Raw genomic sequence first — 16,190 nt, forward strand, 5'->3', positions numbered from 1 at the left:
AAGGAACAAATGGGAAGAGGCCGTGGGGCCCAGAGAAAAACAAGGGAGAAAGAGGGGACACCGAAGGGCTGTGACCTCAGATCCGAAGACCTGGTGGGAAGGAGACGGGCACATGGTCCTCACGCTTCCCTGCTCACTGGCTGGCACAGGGCACACACAAATGAGTCCACGAGGGACCCTCAGTCCAGCAAGTGAGGCAGAAAGGGACATGGAGCCTGGAGGAGACATGAACTCAAGTGAGGACATCACTGGCACTGTGGGAGCCCAGACAAAGAGGCTCTGGAGGGAGACGAGGTGGACTTGATCCAGCCTATGGCATTCAGGAAAGGCTTCCTAGAGATCTGACCCTGAGTGCTGGAAAGAAGAGAGGTCCCTGGGCTGAAGGAACAGACTTAGCCAAGACCAGAAGCTGAAAACCCTAGAAAGTATTTCCAAAAGTGAGTTTTCTGTGTACAGGGTTGTGGTGAGAGCTAAAGGAGGAACCAGACCACAGTCTCAGTGGTCAGGCTGAAGAGCCCAGACAGTGGGGCGATGGGGATGGGAGGGAGCTGTGAGCAGGGAGGGGTGAGGTCACCTCTGGCCACGTAGAGATGGGCTGGACGGGGAGCCTGCGGCTGGAAGGTAGGGGGGGATCCTGGGAGGAGGGTCCAAGCAGGCGTATGTGATGCCTGAGCACAGGCATGATGCCTCAAACATTGTCAGATGACCCTCCTTTTCCCCATATCGAGCGTAACTCTCACCTTTGGGTTTCTCACAGGTACTCAAGGTAACTTCAGATTCAGAACTGTTACCTTCTGAGAGAAGGGATGATGGGGGAGAGGAAGTACAGCTGAGCCATTTCACTTTCTTGGGAGATATTTCGGAACTGGTGTTGGTCTTTCTCCTTGAGCCTAGAGAAAGGAAGACCGAATGCAGACTGGAGTTACAGAAGTCCTTTCCAGGAACCATTAAACCAGAAACCCTGAGGTCATATTCAACACTCTCTTCCCTTTGACCCTCACAGCCAAGTTTTACTAAATAATCTAAGCACACTTTCCTTTGTTTTAGTCAGTCTTTCCTAAGAGAGGCTTAGCCTCTCTTTTATATCCTCAAGCACTTTATCACAGTGTGGTCTCCTTTAGGTAATTTCTTCAGATCTGTCTTCCAGTTCACTGTTCTCCTTCAGCTGTGTCTAGTCTGCAGTTTAAACCATCCGGTGAGTTTCTGATTGCTATGATGATATTTATTTTTATCATCAAAGATTTTATTTGGTTCTTTTAAAACCTGCCTAATCAATTCTAACTAGCTTTTGTTCCTTCACTGTACCTTCAGGTACTTCTTTTATTTCCGTAAACATAATAAATGTGCTTTGTACATATTCTCATCTGTTAATTCCAAGGTCTCTGGTCATTGCAGGTCTGATTCTCTAGTTTGTGTTTCTCCCGGCGGTGGCTTGTTTCCTGGTATCTTTGTTAATTGGTTGGGAGCTGATGGGCCTGTTGGAAGTCTAAGTTCTGTCTTTAAAGGATGTTCCACTAGAAAAGATTTGCCTCTGCTGGGGCGGCGGGTGCCCACATCTCATCACTTTATACTAACTTTTCTGCTTGGATTTTTGGGGGGCCACACAGATCAGTATGAATTCTGGCCCCAAACTGGTAAGGATGTGAGTTCTTGGTTAGGAATTCTCAGAGAGGACATTTTTCACTCACAATCAAGGCTGAGACAGACAAATGTCTCCACATATTTTCTCTGTGGAGCAGTTTTTTTTTACCACTGAAAAGTCCCAGATTTTAGAGGAGGTTTCCAATCTCACCCCTGTGCTGCTCAGGCCCTGTGCTTTGTCTCCTGTACCCCATTAAGACCCAGGCTCAAGGCCACCAATGACCAGCACACAGCCCAGGACCAGTACCACCTATAGCATTTGCTCAGCCCTGTGGGTCTGTGTTTTCTTTCTTTTTAATTAATTAATTATTTTTTGGCCTGCATTGGGTCTTAGTTGTGGTAAGCAGGATCTTTCGTTGCAGCACGCAGCCTCTTTGTTGCAGCGCGTGGGCTTCTCTCTAGCTGTGGCGCGTGGGCTCCGGAGCAAGCAGGCTCTCTAGTTGTGGCGTAAGGGCTCCAGAGCACATGGGCTCTGTAGTTGGGGCGCGTGGGCTTAGCTGCCCCGTGGCATGTGGGATCTTAGTTCCCTGACCAGGGATCGAACCAGCATCCCCTGCATTGCAAGACGGATTGTTAACCACTAGACCACCAGGGAAGTGCCTGTGTTTTCTTATTGTTGCTCACTTCCATGTAACTACCTTACTTTCCTACCATTCAGCCCTATGAATATAAAGATATTCTTTATATTTTATCTAGCATTTTGTGGTGTGCTGAGCCATAAGGGACTTTTCCTTATCATCTAGTCTGCCGTATTACTAAAACCAGAAGTCTTCTTTCAGTTGACACTACCTCAGCCAGCATACTTGGTCTCTGGACTCCTGGAATGGCCTCCTAACTGGTTTCCATGCCTCCAATGTACTTTCCGCACGTAGCATTCAGAGAGGTCTCTTCAAAATGCAAATCATACTGTGTCTCCCATTTGGCGGAAATTCTTCCACGGCTCCTCACCACATCAGTGATTACTAAACTCCTTACCCATGGTCTACAAGGCCCCACGTGTCTGCCCCCAGTACAGCTGTCCTTCTTTACTTCTCCAACAGGTATGGCTCTTTCCCATACCATGCCTCGATGCCTGGAATTCCTGTTCCAACCCCCTCACCTTGCCCCCAGTCTTCACTTGGCTAACTCTTGTCATCCCTAGATCTCGGCTCAAACATTACCCACCTAGGGAGGCCTTCCCTGAGCCTCCCAGAAACACATCTCCCTTATGTGTGTTCTGTGGTCCATCCATTGCCCTTCTGTTATCATGCACTCAACTAACAATTGTTTATTCAATGTCTGTTTGCCTTACGAGCCACCAATATCTCTGAGAGACCAGAAACCAGGTCCATCTCACCTGTTACTACATCCCTGGAGACAAACACAGCACCTAAGTACACAATAGGCAGTCCAGGTATGTTTGTTGCCTGATGACTGGGTGAATGAACAATGAATGAGGCCCAAGGCTGGCATGAGGGAAGGCTGCGGTTAAGGACTCAGGCTCTGATGGATGGACCTAGAGATTATCATACTAAATAAAGTAAGTCAGACAGAGAAAAACAAATATCATATGATATCAGACATGTGGAATCTAAAAAAAAATGATACAGGACTTCCCTGGTGGCGCAGTGGTTAAGAATCCACCTGCCAATGCAGGGGACACGGGTTCGAGCCCTGGTCCGGGAAGATCCCACATGCCGCGGAGCAACTAAGCCCGTGCGCCACAACTACTGAGCCTGCGCTCTAGAGCCCGCGAGCCACAACTACTGAGCCGTGTGCCACAACTACTGAAGCCTGTGCGCCTACAGCCCGAGCTCCACAAGACAAGCCAATGAGAAGCCCGCACACCACAGGAAGAGTAGCCCCCGCTCGCCGCAACTAGAGAAAGCCCGCGCGCAGCAACGAAGACCCAACGTGGCCAAAAATAAATAAATAAATTTATATAAAAAAATGATACAAATGAACTTATTTACAAAACAGAAACAGACTCACAGTCTTCAAAAACAAACTTATGGTTACCAAAGGGGAAATATGTGGGGGAGGGATAAATTAGGAGTTTGGGATTAACATACACACACTACTGTATATAAAATAGATAATCAACAAGGACCTACTGTACACCACAGGGAATGCTATTCAATATTCTGTAATAACCTATATGGGAAAAGAATCTGAAAAAGAATGGATATATATATGTATAACTGAATTACTTTGCTGTACACCTGAAAATAACACAACATTGTAAATCAACTATACTCCAATATGAAATGAAAATGGGAACCAAAACCATACACTAAGGATGAGGAGAAAGACAGGAGGAGCCTGGGTCCCTTATGGCATCATGGGGAGCCTGGGTCCCTTGTGGCATCATGGGGACACCATCCCTACACTGAACTGTCCCCTCCAGACTTTTTGTTAGAAAGAAAAACAAACCCATTCATTTGTTTAAACTCTTTAAGTAGTGTTTTCTGTTACTTGCAGCCAAACACAATCCCAAATGATAAAACGAATGTTGCTGAACTTTCTGCCACGTATGCCAACTTCCTTCTGTGGCCTTCAGATAAGCAAATCCACTTCGATTTACCAATGTAGGATCTGTGCTTGGGCTTTCCATTGGCCGGGACTTACTGCTGATATTTCATTCATTCAGTCAACCAATCAATAAGATTTCTCAGCACCCAACTCTGTGTCAGGCACAGTCCTGGACGCTGTGCAAAGAACAGGTTACAAACCACAATCAACAGAGCTTACAAACCACGATAAACCCCTATCCTTACAGAGCTTAAAGATGAGGAGCAATGTAAATGAGTAGGGCTTCCCTGGTGGCGTAGTGGTTAAGAATCTGCCTTCCAATGCAGGGGACACGGGTTCGAGCCCTGATCCGGGAAGATCCCACATGCCGCGGAGCAACTAAGCCCCTGTGCCACAACTACTGAGACTGTGCTCTAGAGCCCATGCTCTGCAACAAGAGAAGCCACGGCAATGAGAAGCCTGCTCATGGCAACAAAGAGTAGCCCCTGCTCGCCTCAACCAGAGAAAAGCCCGCGTGCAGCAGCGAAGACCCAACACAGCCAAAAATAAAATAAATAAATTTATTTAAAATATAAATGAGTAAAATAATACATTTAATACAGTTGATACTTACAAGTACCGAAAGGCAAGATAAAGCAGGGGCAGGGGACAGGGGCTGTCACATGTAGGAGGATGCAATTTAATTAGAGGTGTCAGGGAAGGCCTCTCTGGGCAGGCAACAATTGCATAAAGACCTGAAGAAAGTGAGAGAGGGGGTCATGCACCAGATGAGGGAAGAACCACCCAGAGAGAGAGAACAGCAAGTGCAACAGCTTAGAGGTCCAGGGTTAGGAGATGAGCTCTGAGAGACAACAGGGAGCTGATCATGTCAGGCTTAACCTGGGAAGGTGGTGAGCAGGGGAATGACAGGGTCTGACTTTGTTTTAACAGGGTCCATCAGGCTGCCACTTGAAGAGAGCTGTAGGGAACAGAGAAGAAGCAGGGAGACCATGGGAAGAAACCTTCTACAATATCAGTGAGGTGAGGGTGAGATGGATCAGGGCGGTGGCAGGAAGTGGTCCGATTCGGCATTGAGTTTTTTTTTAAATAAATACATTTATTTATTTATTTATTTTTGGCTGCATTGGGTCTTCATTGCTGCTCACAGGCTTTCTCTAGTTGAGGCGAGTGGGGGCTACCCTTCATTGTGGTGCACGGGCTCTAGGCGCACAGGCTTCAGTAGTTGTGGCACATGGGCTCAGTAGTTGTGGCTTGTGGGCTCTAGAGCGCAGGCTCAGTAGTTGTGACACATGGGCTTAGTTGCTCCGCGGCATGTGGGATCTTCCCGGACCAGGGATCGAACCTGTGTCCCCTGCATTGGCAGGTGGATTCTTAACCACTGCGCCACCAGGGAAGTCCTCGGCATTGACTTTTCAAGGGAGAGCTGATGAGATCTGCTGGAGGGCTGCAGTCATGGGGTGGGAGAGAAAGAGGACTTGAGGATGACTCCATGGTCTGAGAAACTGAATGAGCTGAACTGCTGTTACCTCGATGGGATAGTCTACGGAAGGGGCAGGTGGGGGGTGGCAGTCATATCAGGAGCTTAGTTCTGGGCTTGCGGAGACACTTAAGGGACATCAAATAGATGTCAAGCAGGCAGTCTGATATATATGAATGTAGATTTCAGGGGAGGAGTCCAAGCTGGAGACAGAAATGCATGAGTTGTCAACTTCAGAGCCAGGAGCCCGATAAAACGCCAAGAAACTCTGTATAGGGAGAGCCTGAGCTCTGGGCTTCTCTGGTATCCACGCAGGGTCAGGCAGACTGCAAAGGTGTCTGTCCTTCCTTCCCAAACGCACACACATCACCCCTCCTAAAGGGAGAAGCATAAAGCCCTGGTTCTTACCTTGGGAGGATGACACAGACGGCTTGACAAAGGTCTGGGACCCCTCATGCTCCTCTGTAGGCAAAGGTTTTCCGCAGTAGGGGCAGAATTTGAAAGTTGCTTCAACACATTTGCCACAGTCTGGACAGAAGACCATGCTAGAAAACAGAAGTGGGATGGGGGGACAGGAAGCTGAAAGAAAAACTTAATCCACTGCCGATGAGTAGTCACCTGAGTTCCCCACGACGATGAGATTACAGAAAGAAGAAAAGTTAGCATACCTGGAATACCGTCTCTCAGAAAGTGGTCACTTCTTTTTTTTTCTTTTTTGGCTGCACCACACGGCATGTGGGATCTTAGTTCCCTGGCCAGGGATCGAACCCGTGCCCCATGCAGTGGAAGTGCAGCATCCTAACCACTGGACCGCCAGGGAAGTCCCAGAAAGTGGCCACTTGTAAAATGAGTTCTCAGGGACTTTCTGGCGGTCCAGAGGTTAAGACTCTGCACTTCCACTGCAGAGGGCGCGGGTCTGATCCCTGGTCAGGGAACTAAGATCCCGCATGCCGCATGGCGTGGCCAAGGGGAAAAAAATAAAATAAAATGAGTTCTCGGCCCGCGTCCAGCCTCTAGCCACCTGTCTCTCCCTAATGGCCCAGGGAAGGTACAAAGCAGAACAAATGCAGAATGAAACTGCAGAGCTCACAAAAGATATGAGAATGCCTTGAGGTCAATAAAAGTTCTGCAGAACTGCTCCAATCACGGAAGCACTGAGGGTCTTCAACTGTAATTGTGATGCTCATTTCTTGAACCACATTATGGGGAAGGTACAGACCTTTAGTGCTCACCAGATATCCACATCCTCCCCTTCACTTCCCAGGATCCTTTGCAGTGAGATTGGGGCCACTAGTTTTGGCTACTTCTGGCCAATAGGGTGTGAATGGAAGTCACTTCCCGGCTGAGGCAGTTAAGAGCCTGAGTACCTCCTCTGTCCACCCGTCCTCTGCAGGGATGGCCCAGATGGTCCATACTCCAGATGGCATCGGTACAAGATGAAGCAGGGCTGCCTGGTCCACGTCGCAATCTCATGATGGGCAAATAAACTTAACGTTGTATTAAGCCACTAAGATTTCAGGGTTTACTTGTTACTGCAGCACATCCTGCCCTATCCTGACTAACTTAGAGGGATAACGGGTGTTCACTACATTATCCTCTAAGCCTTGTGTATTTCTGGAATACTTCCTAATACTTTAGAAAATCAAAGGCAAAAATCACACATAGACCTACAACAAATGAGGATACAGCAGGTGTATTCATTTGCTTGGGCAGCCACAACTCAATACCACAGACTAGGTGGCTTAAACAACAGGAATTTATTTTCTCACAATTTTGGAGGCTAGAAGTCCGAGATCGAGGTATCAGCAAGTTTGGCTTCTTCTGAGGCCTCTCTCCTTGACTTGCAGATGGCTGCCTTCTCACTGTGTCCTCACACGGTTGTCCCTCTGTCTGTGTTCTAATCCCTTCTTCTTATTGGATTAGGGCCCATCGTAGTCTGTTTGAGTGGCTATAATAAAATATCACAGACTACTGGGTGGCTTACAATCAACAGAAATTTATTTCTCACAGTTCTGGAGACCGGGATGTCCAAGATCAAGGTGCCACTGTGGCTGGGTTCTGGTAAAGGCCCTCTTCTGGGCTACAGACTGACAACTTCACCCTGTGTCCCCACATGGAGGAAGGGGCTGGGGAGCTCTCTGGGTCTCTTTTATAAGGGCACTAATCCCATTCATGAGAGCTCCACCCTTACGACCTACCCACTTCCCAAAGGCCCCACCTCCTAATACCATCACATTGGGCATTTCATTTCAACGTATGAATTTTGGGGGGGACACAAACGTTCAGACCACAGCAGGCCTACCCTAAAGACCTCGCTTTAATTACCTCTTTAAAGGCCCTATCTCCAAATACAGACGCATTCTGAGATACTCAGGGTTAGGGTTTCCTAAAAATATGAATTTTTGCAGGATACAACTTAGCCCATAAGAGCAGGATGAAACTAGTTCATAAATGAAGCAGAGAAACTCAACAGGGATGACAGTGCAATAGGCATTTCCAATGAATATATTTTAAATAGCGAAAGAAAAAAGCAAAATTATTTTATTTGTTTTTTATTCTAAGATTCAGTGTACAGTCCCAGTTATAAGCTGGGATATCAAAATCGAAGTCAAAATAAACTTGTGCTCGTGACTTCATTTTGCCTTGCAAGACAAAGTTCTTTTCTTTTTACTTTTACTTATCTTTGACAATTAACAACTGTCTATATTTAAAGTGTACAACTTGTCTATATATGCGTGTGTATATATATATAAGTAATTCTAATTTGCCATATATGTATATATGACAAATTAAAATTATAACGGAGTGATCACAGTTCAGACATACAAAAATGGAACTGGGCAGCCATTGAGGATCTGGTCTCAGGACTTCCCTGCAACACTGAGAACTTGAACTTTCTGTGAACTAGACCTAACCCAAGGACACCCACCATTTTCAAAACAACATCTGCTACCTGGAACCTTGTGTCTCAGGGTTGTTCCCCCTTGTAAACATGCAACCATTCTGACCCCAACCAATCCTTGCTTAACAAACACCCTACTTCTTGCCAGCTTGATTTTTTTTTAACATCTTTATTGGAGTATAATTGCTTTACAATGGTGTGTTAGTTTCTGCTTTATAACAAAGTGAATCAGCTATACATATACATATATCCCCGTATCTCTTCCCTCTTGCGTCTCCCTCCCACCCTCCTTATCCCACCCCTCTAGGTGATCACAAAGCTGATATCCCTGTGCTATGCGGCTGCTTTCCACTACCTATTTTACATTTGGTAGTGTACATATATATGTCCATGCCACTCTCTTCGTCCCAGCTTACCCTTCCCACTCCCCGTGTCCTCAATTTCTTTCTCTACGTCTGCATCTTTATTCCTGTCCTGCCCCTTCAGAACCTTTTTTTTTTAGATTCCATACATATGCGTTAGCAGATGGTATTTATTTTTCTCTTTCTGACTTACTTCACTCTGTATGACAGACTCTAGGTCCATCCACCTCACTACCAATAACTCAATTTTGTTTCTTTTTATGGCCGAGTAATATTCCATTGCATATACGTGCCACATCTTCTTCATCCATTCAACTGTCGATGGACACTTAGGTTGCTTCCATATCCTGGCTATTGTAAATAGTGCTGCAATGAACATTGTGGTACATGACTCTTTTTGAATTATGGTTTTCTCAGGGTATATGCCCAGTAGCGGGATTGCTGGGTCGTATGGTAGTTCTGTTTTTAGTTTTTTAAGGAAGCTCCATGCTGTTCTCCATAGTGGCTGTATCATCTAATTGTAATTCTTTTTTTTTTTTTTAATAGTATGGGACTTTTTTTTTTTTTTAATTATTTATTTATTTATTTATTTATTTATGGCTGTGTTGGGTCTTCGTTTCTGTGCGTGGGCTTTCTCAAGTTGTGGCAAGTGGGGGCCACTCTTCATCGCGGTGCGCGGGCCTCTCACTGTCGCAGCCTCTCTTGTTGAGGAGCACAAGCTCCAGACGCGCGGGCTCAGTAGTTGTGGCTCACGGGCCTAGTTGCTCCGTGGCATGTGGGATCTTCCCAGACCAGGGCTCGAACCCATGTCCCCTGCATTGGCAGGCGGATTCTCAACCACTGCGCCACCAGGGAAGCCCCTCTAATTGTAATTCTTGATAAACAACTAATGTAACTAATTGTGGCTTTGCAGTTTTTGCCTTTGGAAGCTTCCTTCATTTGTAGTCCAGTGCAACACAATTCAAGTTGCTTCTTCTTCTTTTTTTTTTAATTGTAATACGTATATATGTATTTCTTTATTAGGATGCCCTCAAGTACTTCTTGAATCTGGGCCTCCTGGGCTGCAGTCCCAACAAACCCCAAATGAATGCCTCTTTATTTCAGTCAGTCTCCGTTTCTGAAAGTCTGGTTAACAGTATACATTATGAAACTATCACCACAATCAAACTAATTAACATATCCATCACCTCTTATAGTTCCAATTTGTGTGTGTGTGTGTGTGTGTGTGTGTGTGGTAAGGACACTTGAGATCTACTCTCTCAGCAAATTTCAAGTATACAATTAGTTATTATTTACTATAGCTGCCATGCTATACATTAGGTCTCCAGAATTTATTCATCTTATAATGGGAAGTTTATACCCTTTGATCAATATCTCTTTTCCCCCACAGCCTCTGGTAAGCACCGCTCCACTCACTGCTACTATGAGTTTGACACTTTGTTTTTAGATTCCACATATATGTGAGATCATGCCATATTTATCTTTCTGTGTCTGGCTCAGTCTAATTAAAACCTTTTCCTTTATTCACTGTAAAGACTGGTTTCTGTTGCGACTGCAAACAGTAGAGTCCTTAAAATTACAGGCTCTGGTCCCAGGCTGCCTGGATTTGAACTCCAGATGTGCTCCTTGCTGGGCATGTTACTTAACCTCTCTATGCTTCAGTCTGCCCAATGGTAAAACGGGGCTTTTAACAATTCCTGTCTGACAGAGTGGCTGGTGGCCTAAATGCAATACATTTCTATCAATTGCTAAGAACAGGGGCCCGGCCCACAGAAAGCCTTTTATGTTAGTGGTTGTTATTACCCTATCATGCCCTATATCCCACTTATCATCTTCCATTTGTTAATGTTTCTATTCCTCCCTTTTCTCTTTCCACATCCTAAGTTCTGAGCCTCTCAGGTCTCTCCATTTCCTCTTGGTGCTAACTCATGGAATTCCAGTGCTTGTCCTTGAAACACACAGGCCGTCCAAACAGCCCATGAAAGAAATCTCAACCAGAGGAGAAAAGGGTTCTCTTCCCCTTGGCCTGCAGAAGAGCACAAACCATGCTGTGGCATAAAACTGCCCTTCTGTTATTTTACACAAGTTGTGTAAGACATATGATTTCAAAACTGTCGCCAAGTGTTCTTTAGCCTCTAAGGTTGTAATCCTGATTGGTCGTGTGACTTAATCATTTGCTCTCCTGGTAATAACACTTAAACGGACATCTCTAGCTTTTCAAAGATATAAATACTGGTGAGCATTTTTTTAAGTTAGAAGAGTCACCATCACTTCTCCCTTCGGGCCATGACAAACCAGAAACCCTTGTGTGATGTTACAGCCACAAGATCAAAACTGTCTAGAGAACAGTCAGCTCTACCCACCACCAGAGCCTCCCATCAAGCCTCTTAGATAGCCTCAACCACCAGAGGGCAGACAGCAGAAGCAAGAAAAACTACAATCCTGCAGCCTGTGGACCAAAAACCACAGTTACAGAAAGATAGAGAAGATGAAAAGGCAGAGGGCTATGCACCAGGTGAAGGAACAAGAAAAAACCCCAGAAAAACAACTAAATGAAGTGGAGATAGGCAACCTTCCAGAAAAAGAATTCAGAATAATGATAGTGAAGATGATCCAGGACCTCAGAATAAGAATGGAGGCAAAGATTGAGAAGATGCAAGAAATGATTAACAAAGACCTAGAAGAATTAAAGAACAAACAAACAGAGATGACCAATACAATAAATGAAATGAAAACTACACTAGAAGGAATCAATAGCAGAATAACTGAGGCAGAAGAACGGATAAGTGACCTGGAAGACAGAATGGTGGAATTCACTGCTGCGGAACAGACTAAAGAAAAAAGAATGAAAAGAAATGAAGACAGCCTAAGAGACCTCTGGGACAACATTAAACGCAACAACATTCGCATTATAGGGGTCCCAGAAGGAGAAGAGAGAGAGAAAGGACCAGAGAAAATATTTGAAGAGATTATAGTCGAAAACTTCCCTAACATGAGAAAGGAAAAAGCCACCCAAGTCCAGGAAGCGCAGAGAGTCCCATACAGGATAAACCCAAGGAGAAACATGCCAAGACACATAGTAATCAAAGTGGCAAAAATTAAAGACAAAGAAAAATTATTGAAAGCAGCAAGGGAAAAACGACAAATAACATACAAGGGAACTCCCATAAGGTTAACAGCTGATTTCTCAGCAGAAACTCTGCAAGCCAGAAGGGAGTGGCATGATATACTTAAAGTGATGAAAGGGAAGAACCTACAACCAAGATTACTCTACCCGGCAAGGATCTCATTTAGATTTGATGGAGAAATCAAAAGCTTTACAGACAAGCAAAAGCTAAGAGAATTCAGCACCACCAAACCAGCTCTACAACAAATGCTAAAGGAACTTCTCTAAGTGGGAAACACAAGAGAAGAAAAGGACCTACAAAAACAAACCCAAAACAATTAAGAAAATGGTCATAGGAACATACATATCGATAATTACCTTAAACGTGAATGGATTAAATGCCCCAACCAAAAGACATAGACTGGCTGAATGGATACAAAAACAAGACCCATATATATGCTGCCTACAAGAGACCCACTTTAGACCTAGGGACACATACAGACTGAAAGTGAGGGGATGGAAAAAGATATTCCATGCAAATGGAAATCAAAAGAAAGCTGGTGTAGCTATACTCATATCAGATAAAATAGACTTTAAAATAAAGAATGTTACAAGAGACAAGGAAGGACACTACATAATGATCCAGGGATCAATCCAAGAAGAAGGTATAACAATTATAAATATATATGCACCCAACATAGGAGCACCTCAATACATAAGGCAACTGCTAACAGCTATAAAAGAGGAAATCGACAGTAACACAATAATAGTGGGGGACTTTAACACCTCACTTACACCAATGGACAGATCATCCAAAATGAAAAGAAATAAGGAAACAGAAGCTTTAAATGACACAATAGACCAGATAGATTTAATTGATATATATAGGACATTCCATCCAAAAACAGCAGATTACACGTTCTTCTCCAGTGCGCACGGAACATTCTCCAGGCTAGATCACATCTTGGGTCACAAATCAAGCCTCAGTAAATTTAAGAAAATTGAAATCATATCAAGCAACTTTTCTGACCACAACGCTGTGAGATTAGAAATGAATTACAGGGAAAAAAACGTAAAAAAGACAAACACATGGAGGCTAAACAATACGTTACTAAATAACCAAGAGATCACTGAAGAAATCAAAGGGGAAATAAATCTTTACCTGGGGATGCCCTTTCGTGTCTGCCTATGCGCATAGGGATGATCCTGCCCTCTACTTCACACGCAACAGGACCTGCTGAAGTTTGAAATTCATCCAGCAAATAAAAACAGGGAAAGTGGCACCTCTACTAAAGGTTTATTTCTGAAATGCATCAGGTAACGGTTTCAGAGTGAATGATTCAGTCCCTAATAATAACACTGTATTAGCTAGTGAATCCAATTTAATCTGAATTCTTGGGACTATTCAAGCAGTTTTATACTTGTCAGTACTGAAATTTAAAAAGCAAACAAATCAGCAACAGAAGAGAGGCAGGCAGCTGTACAAAGCTCAGCTCCATGGTGGCCTCACTTCATACCTGTGTCTCCCTTCATCACCAGACTCATCTTTCAGTGCTTCCTTAGACCATTTGAGTCTCTTTCTTCTAGGTTTGTACCACTGTTTACTCTTGAAACAGGCACACGTAACTACGTATGCAGACATTCCCTGTGGTCGGTGAAAATTTCAGAAGCCGTACTACCCCGGGGCACACTCTTCACCCTCAGTATCATCCTACCAGTTTTGGCACAAAGTCCAAAGTCCTTAGCATGGCTTATAATAGGCCATCATGTAATTTATCATCCAACTCAAAGGATTTGAGAATGATAAGCGGTGCTAATAGTAATTACCATGGGATAATTGGGCGAACTGTGATAGCCCCAGTCAAATAGGAATCTCCATTAGCCTCCACCCCTGGCAGTTCATGATCTAGTTACGTAACCGGCACTTCATCAATGTCTACCTTCTAACACATATTATTTCTAATCAGTACAAAAGTTCTGCAATTCTTTATTATTACCCTTATTTTACATATGAGGAAATGCAAAGAAATTCAATAGCTTGCAGGACATTTTACAAACAGGAAAAGGCAGAATCAGAAGTCAAATCCTGATCTGTTTGGTTTCTATATCCAAACTTTTCCTCAGGTGGGTGTTTTTTTTAACAAGTAGTAACTTTCTAAAATAGAATAAACAAAACAAAACAAAACAAACAAACAAAAAAAAACTGTCTAGAGGACAGCTACCCTGGAGAGTTGCTCCAGATCTTGTATGAGTGAGAAACTGTTCTCTGGGTTAAGCTACTGAGATTTGGGGGTCATTGTTACTGCAGCATGGTCTAGCCTAGTCTGACTAATACACTTAAGACTGTGCTAGGTTACTTATGTAAATAAAAGTTTTAAAATTTGAGGCGGTTTCAGTGGAATTTCCCCAGGTGCCAAGTGCCGTTGGATAAAGACGGCCTCTAGGAATGGGCAAGTGCCTGGACCACTGCCACGCCGCTGATAACCTTTCTCCTGGGAGTGAAGTCTGCGAGCAGTAACACACAGGAAATGGAGCAGGAGCAGGCCGTTGGTGGGGAATAGGACTTAAGGGGCATATGCCCCAGGGGATGGTACCTTTATGGGGTCACGGTCTGGCCCTCAGACTCACTGGGCTGGAAACTCCATCTTAACTGTGTCCTGTAAGTGAAAAGAGATGGAGAGGCTGACTCAGGTTTGCTGCACATGTAAGTAAAAGATAACGGTTGGGACTTCCCTGGTGGCGCAGTGGTTAAGAATCCGCCTGCCAATCAGGGGACATGGGTTCGAGCCCTGATCCGGGAAGATCCCACATGCCACGGAGCAACTAAGCCCATGTGCTGCAACTACTGAGACTGTGCTCTAGAGCCCACAAGCCACGACTACTGAGCCCACGTGCCACAACTACTGAAGCCCGCGCGCCTAGAGCCTCTGCTCCGCAACAAGAGAAGCCACCCAATGAGAAGCCCGCGCACCGCAAAGAAGAGTAGCCCCTACTCGCCACAACTAGAGAAAGCCTGAGTGCAGCAACGAAGACCCAACGCAGGCAAATAAATAAATAAATATTTATTTTTTAAAAAGATAATGGTTAAAAAAAAAAAAAAAGATAATGGTTAATGTTTATTGAGCATTGGCTATGTAGCCAACATGTCCTAAGTTTGTTCATTCATTCATTCGCTCAATAATTATTCACTGAACTCCTAATATGTGCCTGCTACTGGGGATACAGCAGCAAAGGAAACAAACAAGGCTCCTGACCCGACAAAGCTCATTCTAGTGGGGGAAGGCAAGTTTAATAATCAAATAAGCAAGCAACTGTTTAATACGTCACGTGGAAGTAGAGCTATACTAAACTCTCAATAAATATGTATGGAAGAAAGAAGGGAGTCTCAGTGTTGAAGTCACCGGTCCAAGGTCATATGGCTAGCTCAGGACTCAAAGCCAAAGCTCCAACACTCAGGCCAGTCTTTATCATTCATTCACCCATTTTCTTTACTTACTCAACAAACATTTACTGAATATCTGCTATGTGTTAAATACTGTGCCCTTCCTGGAAGAGCTAAAGATTATACTCTAACTTAGGGCAGGAGGGCTAATCATCTAGGTGACGGGATTCGCCTCGGCCCCGTCCTCCGCGGAAACCAGGGATGACGTAGTACCACGGCGGGGCGTCTGTCGAACTCCCCATTAGCTCCGCCCGTCTCCGTCGTAGCTACGCCTGTCACCAAGAGCCCGAAGAAGCTGGGGACAGTTGGAGCCGTCAGGTTATTTCGGAGACCAGAAGCTTCTCTCATCCCGACCCCCGACCCCCGCTCCCAGGGGCTCCGCCTCCCACAAAAAGTCGCGCTGACGTCACAGGCACCACGACCGAACTCTGGCTAGAGTATCAGGAGACCTCCCCCTGCTCCGCTTCTCCTTCCCCTCACCTCTAGATTTGGTGAGCGTAGTGCGGAAGCACATACTTACAGCCAGACTCTCGGACCCTCCAGGGGAACTGGGACTCACCTTCTCAGTTGCCCTGCGAAAACTTCCGCTTGGGCGGAGGGCGCTGCGCGCGCATCCTCTCCCTCGCGGGAGGACTGCGCCGGCGCAGCCTACGCAGACCTCCGGACTGCCCGCGGGCTGTGCCTGCCTGAGAACTCCATTTCCCAGGCACCTTCGCGGCAGACCAGCCCTCTGACTCAGGGCTGGGGGA

The 16,190-nt window shown here is 45.2% G+C and overlaps 1 protein-coding gene across 8 annotated transcripts in view; it reads right to left on the reverse strand.

Moving 5' to 3' along the window:
* VRK3 (VRK serine/threonine kinase 3) overlaps nucleotides 1-16,190 on the reverse strand; it is a 47,345-nt gene that overhangs the window by 30,363 nt on the left and 792 nt on the right. For 3 of the 8 annotated variants that reach the window (XM_057533582.1, XM_007184918.2, XM_057533580.1), the window contains exons 1-4: nucleotides 15,962-16,068; nucleotides 14,594-14,656; nucleotides 6,038-6,174; nucleotides 741-890 (exon numbers count right to left, since the gene is read on the reverse strand). In XM_057533582.1, coding sequence (XP_057389565.1) covers nucleotides 741-890; nucleotides 6,038-6,173 — 286 coding nt within the window. In that variant the 5' untranslated portion in view covers nucleotide 6,174; nucleotides 14,594-14,656; nucleotides 15,962-16,068. Of the gene's footprint in view, nucleotides 1-740; nucleotides 891-6,037; nucleotides 6,175-14,593; nucleotides 14,657-15,921; nucleotides 15,941-15,961; nucleotides 16,116-16,190 lie in introns of those variants that run through there. The other 5 variants (XM_007184917.2, XM_057533581.1, XM_007184920.3 and 2 more) reach the window with 5 other exon arrangements.

This window comes from Balaenoptera acutorostrata, chromosome 19 (genome assembly GCF_949987535.1).
Source record: "Balaenoptera acutorostrata chromosome 19, mBalAcu1.1, whole genome shotgun sequence".
Classification (NCBI taxonomy): domain Eukaryota; kingdom Metazoa; phylum Chordata; class Mammalia; order Artiodactyla; family Balaenopteridae; genus Balaenoptera; species Balaenoptera acutorostrata.